Source organism: Rhagoletis pomonella, unplaced genomic scaffold, assembly GCF_013731165.1.
Source record: "Rhagoletis pomonella isolate Grant_MI unplaced genomic scaffold, Rhpom_1.0 Rhpom_scaffold_00004, whole genome shotgun sequence".
Classification (NCBI taxonomy): domain Eukaryota; kingdom Metazoa; phylum Arthropoda; class Insecta; order Diptera; family Tephritidae; genus Rhagoletis; species Rhagoletis pomonella.
This window is the reverse complement of record NW_023458558.1, coordinates 74,947,081-74,959,853: the sequence shown is the minus strand read 5'-3', so window position 1 is coordinate 74,959,853 and position 12,773 is coordinate 74,947,081. Positions and strand designations below refer to the sequence as shown.

At 36.8% G+C, this 12,773-nt stretch overlaps 1 protein-coding gene across 5 annotated transcripts in view; it reads right to left on the bottom strand.

Annotated features, from left to right (window-relative positions):
• LOC118738079 overlaps positions 1–12,773 on the bottom strand; it is a 525,494-nt gene that overhangs the window by 266,005 nt on the left and 246,716 nt on the right. For all 5 annotated transcript variants that reach the window (XM_036468998.1, XM_036469000.1, XM_036468997.1 and 2 more), the window contains one exon: positions 5,289–5,398. In XM_036468998.1, coding sequence (XP_036324891.1) covers positions 5,289–5,398 — 110 coding nt within the window. The remainder of the gene's footprint in view (positions 1–5,288; positions 5,399–12,773) is intronic.

Here is a 12,773-nt window from a genome sequence, read left to right as displayed (position 1 = left end):
GTCCCTAGGGACCTTGTACAATTTTAGAAGAAATAACAAGTTACTTGTCTTCATGTTTTGATTTTTTTTCACTTGTTCTTCAAATTATTTCATTCCTAATATATATGCAGGACGTTAATTTAATCAAATGACAACATAAATACCAAAGAAGTTGCACATGTACAGCCGAAACATCGAGCAACTCTTTGTAGGTCCCAAAGGACCTTCTCACGAATCTAACGTCATCGGCACTGTCACTCATCGGAGGGTTAAAATAATTTAGGTATTGCAGAAAGCTTAGCTATGCCCCGGTAGTTCTCCACTGAAGGCCTGCTACCGCTTTTATGTAAGGGGGTTATGAACGATTCCTTCCATACAGTTGGAAAACGCCCTCTTTAAGAGACAAATTAAATAAGGCTGTTAACGGCTCATAGAGATAATCAGCACAATTTTTAAGAAAACAAGTGGGGATCTGGTCAGGACCATAACTAAAAGACTGCTTTAAGGACTTCAGGTAAACTAAAACATCATCGGGAGATATTATAGGGTTATGTATTGACGCGTTGGTGATGGCGAATATCGCAGACGATTTAACGATGAGCTGTATGAGCTTTACAACGATATAGACATAGTGCAGCGAATTAAAATTCAGCGGCTCCGCTGGCTTGGCCATGTCGTTCGGATGGACAGAAACGCTCCTGCTCTGAAAATATTCAACGCGGGCCGCGATGCTGGTAACAGAGGAAGAGGAAGGCCTCCTCTGCGTTGGAAAGACCAGGTGAAGAAGGACTTGGCTTCACTTGGCATTTTCAATTGGCGTCAGTTAGCACAGAAGAGAAATGACTGGCGTGCTGTTTTGGACTCGGCCAAAATCGCTTAGGCAGTTACAGCGCCAAATAAGAAGAAGAAGAAGATGTATTGAGTTAATTGGACTTAGTTTAAAAGGATAGTCAAAGTATGCTTGGGAGTTAGTGGAATAATTGGATTTAAAAAACTGAGCGAACATGTTAGAAATTGTTTCTTAATCACCAGAGACGGTATTTTGATACATCATGGCGGAAGGAAACCCCCGTACATTTCGCTTGGAGTTTACGAAATCATAAAATGATTTGGGGTTATATATTATACGTCGTTTGATTTTACACAAGTAATCTTTATAACACTTTTTGTTTAATTCAAAGAACTTGTGACGCAAAAGTGAGTATTTTACATAGTATGAGTGTAAGCCGGTTTTTTTGCGTAATCTAAAATAACGTGACTTTCTGTTTTTCAAGTTTCTCAGTTCTTTAGTGAACCATAACTGCGTTTGTTCTTCAGGAACACACATGCGTTGAGGCACATACTTTTCAAATAATCTATGTACAGTACAATTAAAATGTGCAACGCTTTGCTCAACTTTTTATTTGTATATAGGCCACGACAATTTAGACAATTCTTTATTCAGTTTTTATACCTTTCATGAGCATGAAATGGTATTATAACTTTGGTCCGATGTTTGTAAGTACCAGAACAAAAAGAGATAGACCCATGAAAATGTATACTTATATGATCAGAACGTCGAGCTGAGTTGATTTAGCCATGTCCGTCTGTCCGTCTGTCCGTCTGTCCGTCTGTCTGTCTGTTTGTATGCAATCTAGTCTCTCAGTTTTCGAGATATCCGGATGAAATTTGGTAGGTGGGTGTATTTTTATAATGTATTAATCATTTGTCGGAACCGGAAGAATCGGACCACTATAACATATAGCTCCCATACAACTGATTGTTCAGATATGAGATTTTTCATTATAACTTCTCCATTTATGTAGTTAAGAACAAGAAATTTCGCAGCACTTTCACCCATTATCAACAGAATACTTATAGTGAAAATTACAAAGATCGGGTCACTATAACCTATAGCTCCCATACAACGGATTGTTCAGATATAAAATTTTGCGTTATAACTCCTCCATTTATATAGCTAGGAACATGAAATTCCGCACTGTTTTCAATTATTATCTACAGAAAACTTACAGTGAAAATTAAAAAGATCGGGTAACTATAACCTATAGCTCCCATACAACTGATTGTTCAGATATGAGATTTTTAGTTATAATTCATCCATTTATGTAGCTAGGACCATGAAATTTCGCGCTGTTTTCACTCATTATCAACAGAAGACTTACCTCGAAAATAATAAAGATCGGGTCACTATAACCTGCAGCCCCCATACAACTGATTGTTCAGATATGAGGTCTTTTATCATAACTCCTCCATTTATGCAGCTAGGAACATGAAGTTTCGCACCATTTTCACTCATTATTAACAGAATACTTACAGTGAAAATAACAAGGATCGGATGACTACAACATATATCTTCCAAACATCTGATTGTTCAGATATGGGATTTTACTGTAAAACTTCTTTATTTGAACAGCTAAAACCGATAAATTTCGTAAGATATTTTATAAATAATAATACAAAGTCTACTGAGAAAATCGTCAAAATCTATGCTGTATAAGCTTTATCTCCTATAGCACTGATTGTTCAGATACCAGTTTTTGCGATATATCTCCTTTATGTAGGAAACTAAACCCAATAAATTGTGTTACCGGTTTACATACCGATCACATAGCGGTGAAAATCACTTAGATTGGTGTCATATAAAGTATATCTTCCATACCTCTGATTGTTTAGATGCGATTTTTTATATAAGTATGTAACTCCTCTATCGATGTATGCAGATGTATTCAAAAGCAGTAATCTGTCAAAGTAAAATTTGCAGATGTTCATGAAAGGTATGAAGCCTTCGGCATAGCCGAAGACAGCGCTGCTCTTACTTGTTTAAAGTTGGCTTTCGAAAAATCAAAGCGAATATTTGGTTCGTATGTTTGGACATCGCAATTTTGACCATCGTTTATAATTTCGTAAGATATCTCAATAGCAGGGTGGTAGACATCTTCGGGCAAAACTAGTGGGTCACATTTATTTACAGCCGACTTAGATGCATCATCAACATAAACGTGCACTATTTTGATTTATTACTCAATTTTAAAGTTTAAAAGTTGGTCTTTGCTCAACGAGAAATTAAATAAAGCAAATTTGTGTTATTTCACATTCAATTGGGAAATAACACGAATTTGCGTTATTGCCGTTTTTTCTATGTACATATCTACAAACATACATATGTATGTATGTATGTATGTGTTGCTGCGCTCCTATTACAATACGAACCCTGCAAAAAATTGTGCGACTAATCTCAAAAGAGAGTATTCCGAGATTACTCTCAATCGGGTACAATTGGGAATTAATTAGTCCCAAATAGTCTCATACAGGTACTAATGGAGGTCAATTAGTCTCGACTCATCCCTTGTGGGTATAATTGGAGATCACTTAGTCCCCAATGGGTACTATTAACGATTTATTGATATGTACGCTCTTAGTCAATGAAATTTCATGTGCGGCGTTGGCGCACAGAGAGAGTATTCGCCTAACAAAACTGAGCACCCCGGTTCGAATCTCACCTGGCGCAAATTTTTATTTTTTAAAAGTGACTGGTCGCTTTTTATACCCGTTCGGGTATAAAGGTGAACAATTAGTCTCTTCATAGGACATTCCCGAACAAAAGCGATCAGTTCATTCCATATAAAGAGATCAAAAGTGGTATCGCATGCTCCTTTGCGATTGCTCCCGGAGTCATCCCGGGGTAGTCCCATTTTTTGCAGGGAACAAACTTGTTTGTAGAAATAAACTTTTACCGAAATGAGTTTGAATGATTTGAATGTTTTTCATTCATTTATTTTCATTCTTCTATTTGAAGGTAGAAAATTTAAACAAACTGTATATTCATAACTTACAAAATTCCAAGCGCTGAGTGTTTTGTATTTGAAGTAAAATATTCAAATCTACTGTACTCTGGTTGGCTAGAAGTTTGAAAGAGTTCATGGAGCCCTCTAGTATGTAAGGTCATGTTAATACATTTTTATTTTCCACTCTTAATTGTTTCACCTTTGATTGCTTTTTCGCCGCCATTGGGCTGCAAAAACCCAAAATATTAAAAAAAAAACAGGTCGATTAATGAGTGTTTCGTTATTCAGCTAATTATACTAATTAGACATGGATTGCAATTAAAATAACGCGTCTTTAATCCCATTTATTTTAGGTCTTAAGGCTTTTGGAAAGTTTTTTTGTATGTACAATGTACATGAGTTGAGGAAGGATCCCACTGAATTTTTGTGACGTCTAACTTGATCTAATTGCTGAAAAGTTCTTATTACCACGCTATTTCGCTAAAGTCTCTTTGCATGTGATTTAAATAAATCACTTGTTAGTTCGTATGTATATTCTTTGAGAATTATAAAAATCTTAATAACGCAACCCACAAAATTCTAAAATTGGTTAAACTTGTAGAAGTCTCTGGGATTTAAAGTGTAAAAAAACAGATATTTGGCATTTTTTGAATTTCTGAAGTAAGATATAGCGTGGAGGACAATCTTTTGAACAGTACAACATGAAAACTTAAATATTGGTAATTTAGCTCCAAAGGTAAAAAATATGATTACTTAAGCATAATACTTGTTTCCAAAGATTAAAATTTTTTTTTTAACAGATACATTTATATTTTGAACTAGTTATCTGTTAGGAGGCCAATTTTGATATCAAATATCTGGAAAAATTGTGAATAATTGCAGAAATGTTGGTATATTGAAATTTTGTACCTTTTGCTCATTCACTCCATTTGAAAAAGAATAAATTCCGCGTTTTATTCATTCTGAAAATGTCTGTTATGTTTTTGTTTTAGAACCAAGACAACGAAAAGACACTTAGCACTTACGCAATATGTTTGTGTTTGGCCGAGCTTCTTCTCCAATTTCTGGCGTGCGCCTTGATGTTGAGCTATGTCCCACAACACATGACGGGACGCCAAATGTCCCGTTTTTTGGTAAGAAAAAAATTTAGATATATCATTGTAAAAAACTTAGAATGCTTAGAATATGTATATTTCACCTACATATGTACATATACCAGATAACCTCATTGTCAAAACGGCACGAGACTCGAAGCCTGTAAGCAGGTATTTTTTGCATGAAATCCCAGGTTGCAGCTCCTATTCTGTTGTGCTATTCATTCTCGAGTAACATGTTTTGCATACAAAAATGCCATGAATAAATGAAAACCTAACTGGTTCTAATTGTATTAAGTGGTGGTTAAATATGTAGCTACCTTAAAGTAGCCACCGAGGCGAAATTACAAGTTCTTGAAATGTTCCATTCTCTTTAAATATTGCGTATGTTTCTTATAGATAAGTAAATGAAAAAAATCTGTTTGCTTACCTTATATAGGATTTCCGGTCGTACGTTGTGTCTGCACTTAAAAGTGGCGCTGGAGCCGCGTTCCACGTACCGCGGTACCACTAATTGCACATCCAGCTCAGATTGTCCGTCTGCAAAAAACGATGGTAAATCAACATAAGAAAATGTAAAGTAAATAGAGATTTTGTATAATACACACCAAAGCGCTCACTCGGGGATAATAAATGTATATGACAGAGATACAAACATATCGTCGTTTAAAGTACAAAGCCGCGTATCAACAAAATGCATAATCGCGTATGGGTTGCGTTGCATAAATTTTTTCTTGAGAGTAAAACCACTCGTATTTCAAAGTAACCCTCTTTTTTTATAAAGCAATCGCATTTCTGGCTGGTACATTTCAGGACGAATGGATAAGGATTGAGCCTGTATGAGCAATGCGCGGTTTTGTACTTGAAACGACGATATAAACATATATGTAAATATGTACACCCAGTACGTGCTCAACCAATTATCCCAGAAAAAGTAATTTACGTCTGCTTATGTAGCAACTAACTTCAAATTGATGTATAATCACCTACTTGAGATAAACCAAATACTTACACTCTTGATACATTTGCAAACACATAATTAAATATTAGTTGAAAAATCATATTACTTTGGGCAATTAACTATTTCAGAATTGAATACTAAGTAATTTTAAATTGGTTGAAAAGACATATGGAAAAGAAACATTCTGACTTTGAAGTGCTTTAAGCCAAATGCGTTTTAAAGTAGTTGTAGCAATCCAGGCTAGTTAATGTGCTATATTACGAAACGTACTATCTTACATTAAGAACTTGAACATAAGAAAATTAATTGGATAAATTTTTAATTTTTAGGGTCAAATTCACAGTGCTTAGTTAACCACTGATAAGAGTTTAACTATCGATTTTCATATTCACAACGCTCAGTTAACAAAAATTTAAACCAGCATGCCCCCATAGTTAAACTCTTGTGAAATATTTTTTTTTTGTGGAACGAATTTCAAATTTGAATAGCAATGTATTGATTTTAAGAATTTGTATATTTTCAGGCGATACGAATTTCCATAGTTAACTATGTAACTCTGAATATAAATTCATAATTAAACTCTTGTTGGTGGTTAAGTTAACAATGGTTTAACTAAGCACTGTGAATTCGGCCCTTAGTAGTAAATAAATGCCCAGATTTTACTTCGTCTGAGGGCATTAACACTGCATTAAAAAAATTCAGCATTTAAATTCTATTAGAGGATGAACTTACTACAAAAAAGTTTAAAGCTTCGCAATGCTTTTTTATTACTTTTGGGTGTTTTCTTAAACTACGTAACTGGTTTATGTTTGTAATTCCTTTTTATGTTCTAAGAGCTTGCTTTGGAGTTTTTAAAACGTTTTATCTTGTCCCGCACATGAAAGCCGTTTAGAAGGTTTTTCAAAGGCAGCGTTACTATTAAAACCAAGTTAACGTATGGGCCAGCCCTATAGTGGCCAAAAGTCTTAGTTTTCAAATTATTTATGTCATTTTAATTAGTAATATCGGGGCTACCTATTTCATTAGTTTTATAGTAATTAATGAACTACTGATATTTAAAAACTAACTTTCCATTTTTCAATGAAAACCTTTATATGCATATATAAAGTTTATTTAATAAATTTGAATGATTTTCGTTAGGCATTTTTTTTATTAATTTACTCAACAGTGACAACTAAACTAATAATAATATATTTTTTCTTCATTTGGCTTTAGATTTATGATAATTGTCTCATTTCTTCTTAAAATAGCGAGTACAACATGGCGAACTAAATTTTTAAAATATCTGGACCTTTTTAATTGAAAATTTAGTGCTATTTTGTTTTTTCCATTTAAATATTTCATTTTATGTTTGCTATATTTGTTCTTTTTTAAGCCTTTTATCTGAAGCACAAAATCTCATAATTGTTATATCGCACCCTTTATTATAAGGCAATGTAAGCTCGCGCAATCAATTACACTGCATCTCAGATTGTAGTTTGGTTTGTGTTCTCCAAACGCCACTATCCAATCCTATGATTCCGAAAAACGAGTTAATTTTTTATGAATACGTTTTCGAGATATTTGCAATTTACAGCTTAAAACAAAAAGTCGTTAATCGTTTATCTTAAGAACCAATTTAACGATCTTAAAATGAAATACGCCAAATGAAAGCCAATACAATTCCCAATAAACCGTATATACATCATTTTCCGAAAGGACAGATTAATTAATAATTCCAGTTTTTTGTTTTTTTTTATAAAAAAATGGAAAAGAAATCAAACTTTAGCAGAAGCAAAAATTATAAAATAACAGATTCTGTGCCAAATTTTTGCATTTCTGCTACAAAAAATCCATTACTAATGAAGAAAATTGATTGATAAATAAAGAAATAATGAGTGGTCAAATGAAAATACGCAAAACTTTTGTATATGAAAAAAAATGAGCAGAAAAGCGTGTTATTCATATGTACGTGGCGTATGAGTAACTTCTGCAAAGATAAGTCGTGAAAAGGTTTTCGAGATATTTTCGACATAACTAGACGGTGCCAAAACCAAACTTGTTAGAGGTTATTTCCAATGAAGAGAAAATATTTGTTTAAATCTTACGCATTTTATAATTATTATAATTTCTCTTTTTTGCTCTGAAGGAATTATACTCATAAAAGGTACGAACGACATCCAAAGTAAGACGTTAAACTTGTTATCAAAATAACTCAGATTTTTTATTTATTTTAATTAGGTAGGGACGTAGGTAGGTGGAAGTGGCTGCCACCTTAGCGGCACCCTTAGGCAATAGATAGAAGGCCTATTACCATAGTTGATGCCGTTCAAATATCCTCCCTGTTGAACCACTTCGTGTTGCTGATGAATTTCATCCTTGCGTCGGTATTTGAAACCTCCCTAAGGTCGGCCAGGAATGGTGAACACAGATGACGCAGCCTGCTTCTACACATTGCAAGTCATTTACATAAGAGATGTGAGACGGTTTCCTCCTCTTCTTCGTCCTTGCAGCTTCTGCAACATCCACGGAAAGGCACGCCGAACCTTTCTGCATGCTTACCTGTTAGACAGTGCCCGGTTAGACCCCACTACGTTAGATATATCCTCTATTCTAAGAGAGTATACCCTTCGTAACCGCTTCCGGTCCCATTTAGGCCACGTCTATCTGGAAATTCGAAAAGTCGTACTTTGACTCTATCTTTCTTCAGATTGTTTGTACACAAATTCACTATCCCTGGGCTTCAGGTAGCCATTTTGATGCCTCTCTTAAGAGCAGCGAGCGCTCAGAGCATCGTTTGACTGGACCTTTGCACTTTGGTGAGAAGTCGGAGGTTGACCTCTTTATCTAACGCAGGCCACCACACGATCGCTTTATATAGGAGGATCGGTGTAACGACTGCTATAAATATCCATCGACAAATCCGGGGAACGATGAATGACGAGAGTGGCCATTACAAGGTTGAGCACCTTGGCTAAATAGTCTACTCCCGCAGGACCCAAAATTTTCAGCATCAACATGCATATTCCGTCGGGTCCCATGGCTTTGGAGGCTTTCGCTTTCCCAATGGCTACCTGAACTTAACCGAAAGTGAAAATAAGAAGCGCACTTATTGTTGACAGTTTGTGCAGCCTTCTGGTCACTCGAAGTTTGGCTCTGTCCGCCGGAGGATGCAGTGTAAATTGCCGGCTAAAATATCTCGCGCATCACTCCGGATCCGACGAATCGCGGTCACCTAAAGATATATCGGTTCTGTCGTCGCGCTTTGTCGGATTTGACAGTGACCTCACGATTCACCAAATCTTACTCACATCAGAGGTGAAGTTCCGCTTATGTACGTTCACAACCTGTCGAATCCCCGTTTTGACATCCCTGATTGGGGGATTTCCGGGATCGGCCTGACGAAGATTGCCACGCTCATCGGCTAGAACAGCCGCTTCAGCAGAAAAGTTTGGACGGGGGTCCGTTATACATCCTGCTAGTACGAAGCGCTGCATCAGGAGTGACAACCCGTCCGTACTTAGGTCGGTTGGTGTGGGGAGGATAGCAAAGGTGATTTTAGTAAATTCCGCGAAGCCTTTCCAATCAGCTTTAGTAAAGTTGATATAGGTCCGGTGTTCCGCGGAAGCAAATTCGGCAGGTTTATTAATCGTGGTGACAAAGGCAGATGGTCTGATGCCAAGGTCTGCATAGGTCGCCATGATATGCTGTTTATGTGAGCAGCGCTGACGATTTTTATGTCTGGCGAGCTGCAGCAGCTCAGCCAAGTGTGTTCCCCTACGATCATTTGACAGGCTTGAATACCAGCGATCGTGGTGCACATTAAAGTCAGCAACTACCATACGGTTGTCATCTCTGAGGAGCGAACCTATTTCACAGCATGTGATGGGGGGTTCATAAACGTTAAATATTTTGAGCTCGTCATCGCCTGACCGGATAGAAATACCTTGACAGTCTAGGATGGTATCACTGCGATCGATGTGTGCTTCGATGACACGATACTGCACGATGTGGTGCGTGATGAACGCTAGGCCTCCACCATTATCTCGCGCGCGATCTCGACGGTGCACATTGTATCCGGCGCAATTCAACAATGATGCTGTGCAACTTCGTCTCTTGGACCACAGCTATCAATATTCCATGCCGGCCCATGAATACGGTTATCTCCTCGATCTTGCTCTGAAGTCCGTTGCAGTTGAATTGATGGAGCTTTGTGTGGCTCGGGAGACGTGTTGATATGCGGGGGGTGAGGGATATGTATTGTCTGACCGTCATTGGCTGTGTGCGCTGCTGTGGAAAGTGCCGCCCTGTGGTGGTAGTGGGCGGCGTCGCAGTTGGGGCTTGCAACTGCGAAGCACAACACGGGTCCTCGAAATTCCTCGTCCAATCTCTCGTGGTACGAAGAACTGAACATGCGGAATATCCTGATCGAACACACCGTGCAGATTGTTGGGGGAACCAGGCGTTTTTGGCGGCGGCGTGTGGTTGGTGGTGTGTGTTGTATGGTCTGTCGTAGTTGTGGTATGGTCTATGGTGCTGTGTTGTGATGCTGTGGTTTTTGTGTTGAGCTGCTCAGGGGGACTGGGGTTTGCCGTGCCGATGAGTCCGTAGGCCTGTGTAGACTCTGAGGTGACTCCACCCATTGCAAGCATTGCACTAGGCTGAGGTGAAGTTGTGGTTTAATTGTCTCTGGCATTCACAGCAAGTGCAAGTTTCTGGCCTAGGGTTTGACTACCCAGGTTTTTAAGTACTTCCCCTCTTATTTACCCAACCCGCCTAAGTACCTAAATTTTTCGTACCCCATTTACCATTTTACATATAATTTTCCCCTTTTAAGAGCTCTTTTAAGATTCCTAAAATACTTACATATTCTAAAATTCAGGAAGGGTTTGACTACCTAGGGTTTTAAGTACCTCCCCGCTTATTTACCCAACCCGCCTAAGAATCTAAATTTTTCGTACCCCATTTCGTAAAATACTTACATATTCTGAAATTCAGGAGCAGCGCTACACACCTTCGACAAAAAAATTAAAAAAAAATCAACAGTAATTTTTAGCCACTTGAAACTTGCCCATTACTACACTAAAATTCAATGAGCTATAAAACTGTATACTCAAAAAAACCCTTCTGAGAAAAAGTTTGAAATTTTTTTTCTTAAGCTTAGGTTTATATGGTATATTTATACTATAAATATGTATAATCACTGACTTTTTAAAGAATTTATCTATTTTTTTAATATATCTACTATTTTATAATTTTCTTTAAATATATTATTTTCTTGGTTTTAAACTACGTATACTTCGTTAAATGTTCATGTTTTAATCAAGGATTTACATATCTATGCAAGTTAACAAGAAGATGTATCTACATCAATAATTATGTTCGCTTAAGTACCCGCATCGATTTACTTAAGCAGGTTCTTTTAAGTACCTAACCCGCCTAAGCACCTCAAAAATCCGACATTTTTCGTGAGGTACTTAAGCGGGTTTTACTGTATGTATAATTAAGTTGGCATTTTTTCGTATTGGGTAATAACTCATAAATTAGTGAATTAAGTGTGGCATTTTATACCTAAATTTAAAAAACTTATTAAAAATGTCACACACATGACAATGGAATACCCCATATGTAAACAAATTGCTAGCTGAGAATGCTAAGAGCGGCAAAAGCGGCCAAAAACATTGCATGCTTGATCGCTTCAGTGTTGCCCTTTACCCAGAGAATTTCCTATCCTTTTCACTTTTCAGCTTTTCAGTATTCGCTATTTTATACATAACAATAAACACTTTGCATCTCATTCAATGTCATCGTCGTCACCTTCAAGCGCACAAGCGGTAGATGGTTAGTGACCAGGGCTGCCAAATGTCCTTAGCTATGAAGTGCCATAATAATAATAATAGATTGGCGCTTACACATATGTTAGTGTTTGGCCGAGCTCCTGGAAGTGCCATATTGAGGATAAAAAAGTGCCAAAATGAGCCAAATAGAATAATAAAAGTGCCAAAAAAGGTGCCATTTTTTAATTGTTCCCAATTAGCATTAAAATTAAAAACACATTCCTAAAACAAAAGTCTAATGCCGAAATAAGATAAACCAGTTGTATACACTATAGAAATTAGAAAATTTAAGTTGAGAAAAAGGAGTAAAAGCAAAGGATTTCACAAAAAAATTTTCAAAAGTGTCATTAAGTGCCTTTGGAAGTAAAAGAGGGCCAAAAATGGCACGGTTAGAGCTAAGTTGGCAGCCATGTTAGTGGGGATGCGTCTAAGATATAAAAATTACACTCGCGCAAAACAAAAACGGTTTATGTACAATTTATGAGTAGATTTATGGGTCTATTAAGTACCATTGTAGGGAGATTGTATGGTCATTGGGGTGTACTTACATACAAACCAATCCGTAATTCGGATATAAAGACAAACAATGCAAATTAACAAAATGAATTCCGGGAAAATATAGAAAAGTGGTACAATTGTACCTCTTTCAGTCCTTTTCAAGCTTTTATTTAACTTGCTCTATATGTATGTTTGTTAGGGGCAAATACTACAATCAATTTTTCACCAACTTTCCGATGACCTAGAGGCTTGAAATTTCACAGCCGGCGCACAATCCGGTGGGAATGCAATACGAGAGATGAGTTGATCCGATAGATGGCGCAGGAGTCCAGATATTTATAGTCAGATTTGGTTCATATTTGGAACGTATATTAGCTACATGAAAAGGAATAACTCCACTATAAATTTTGCCGATAGGTGGCGCATGAGTCGATATATTTGGTACCCCAAAATTATTTATGGTGCGATTTCGTTCACTATTCACACTTTCACTCTTTTCTGCTCATATTTTATACAAAATTGTTTTGCGCATTTTCATTCGACCTCTAATTGCTTCTTTATTTACCCATCGATTTTCTTATCAGTAACTTTATTTGTTTTTGTAACAGAACAGGCTTTAACACAAACGCAAAAAATTTAC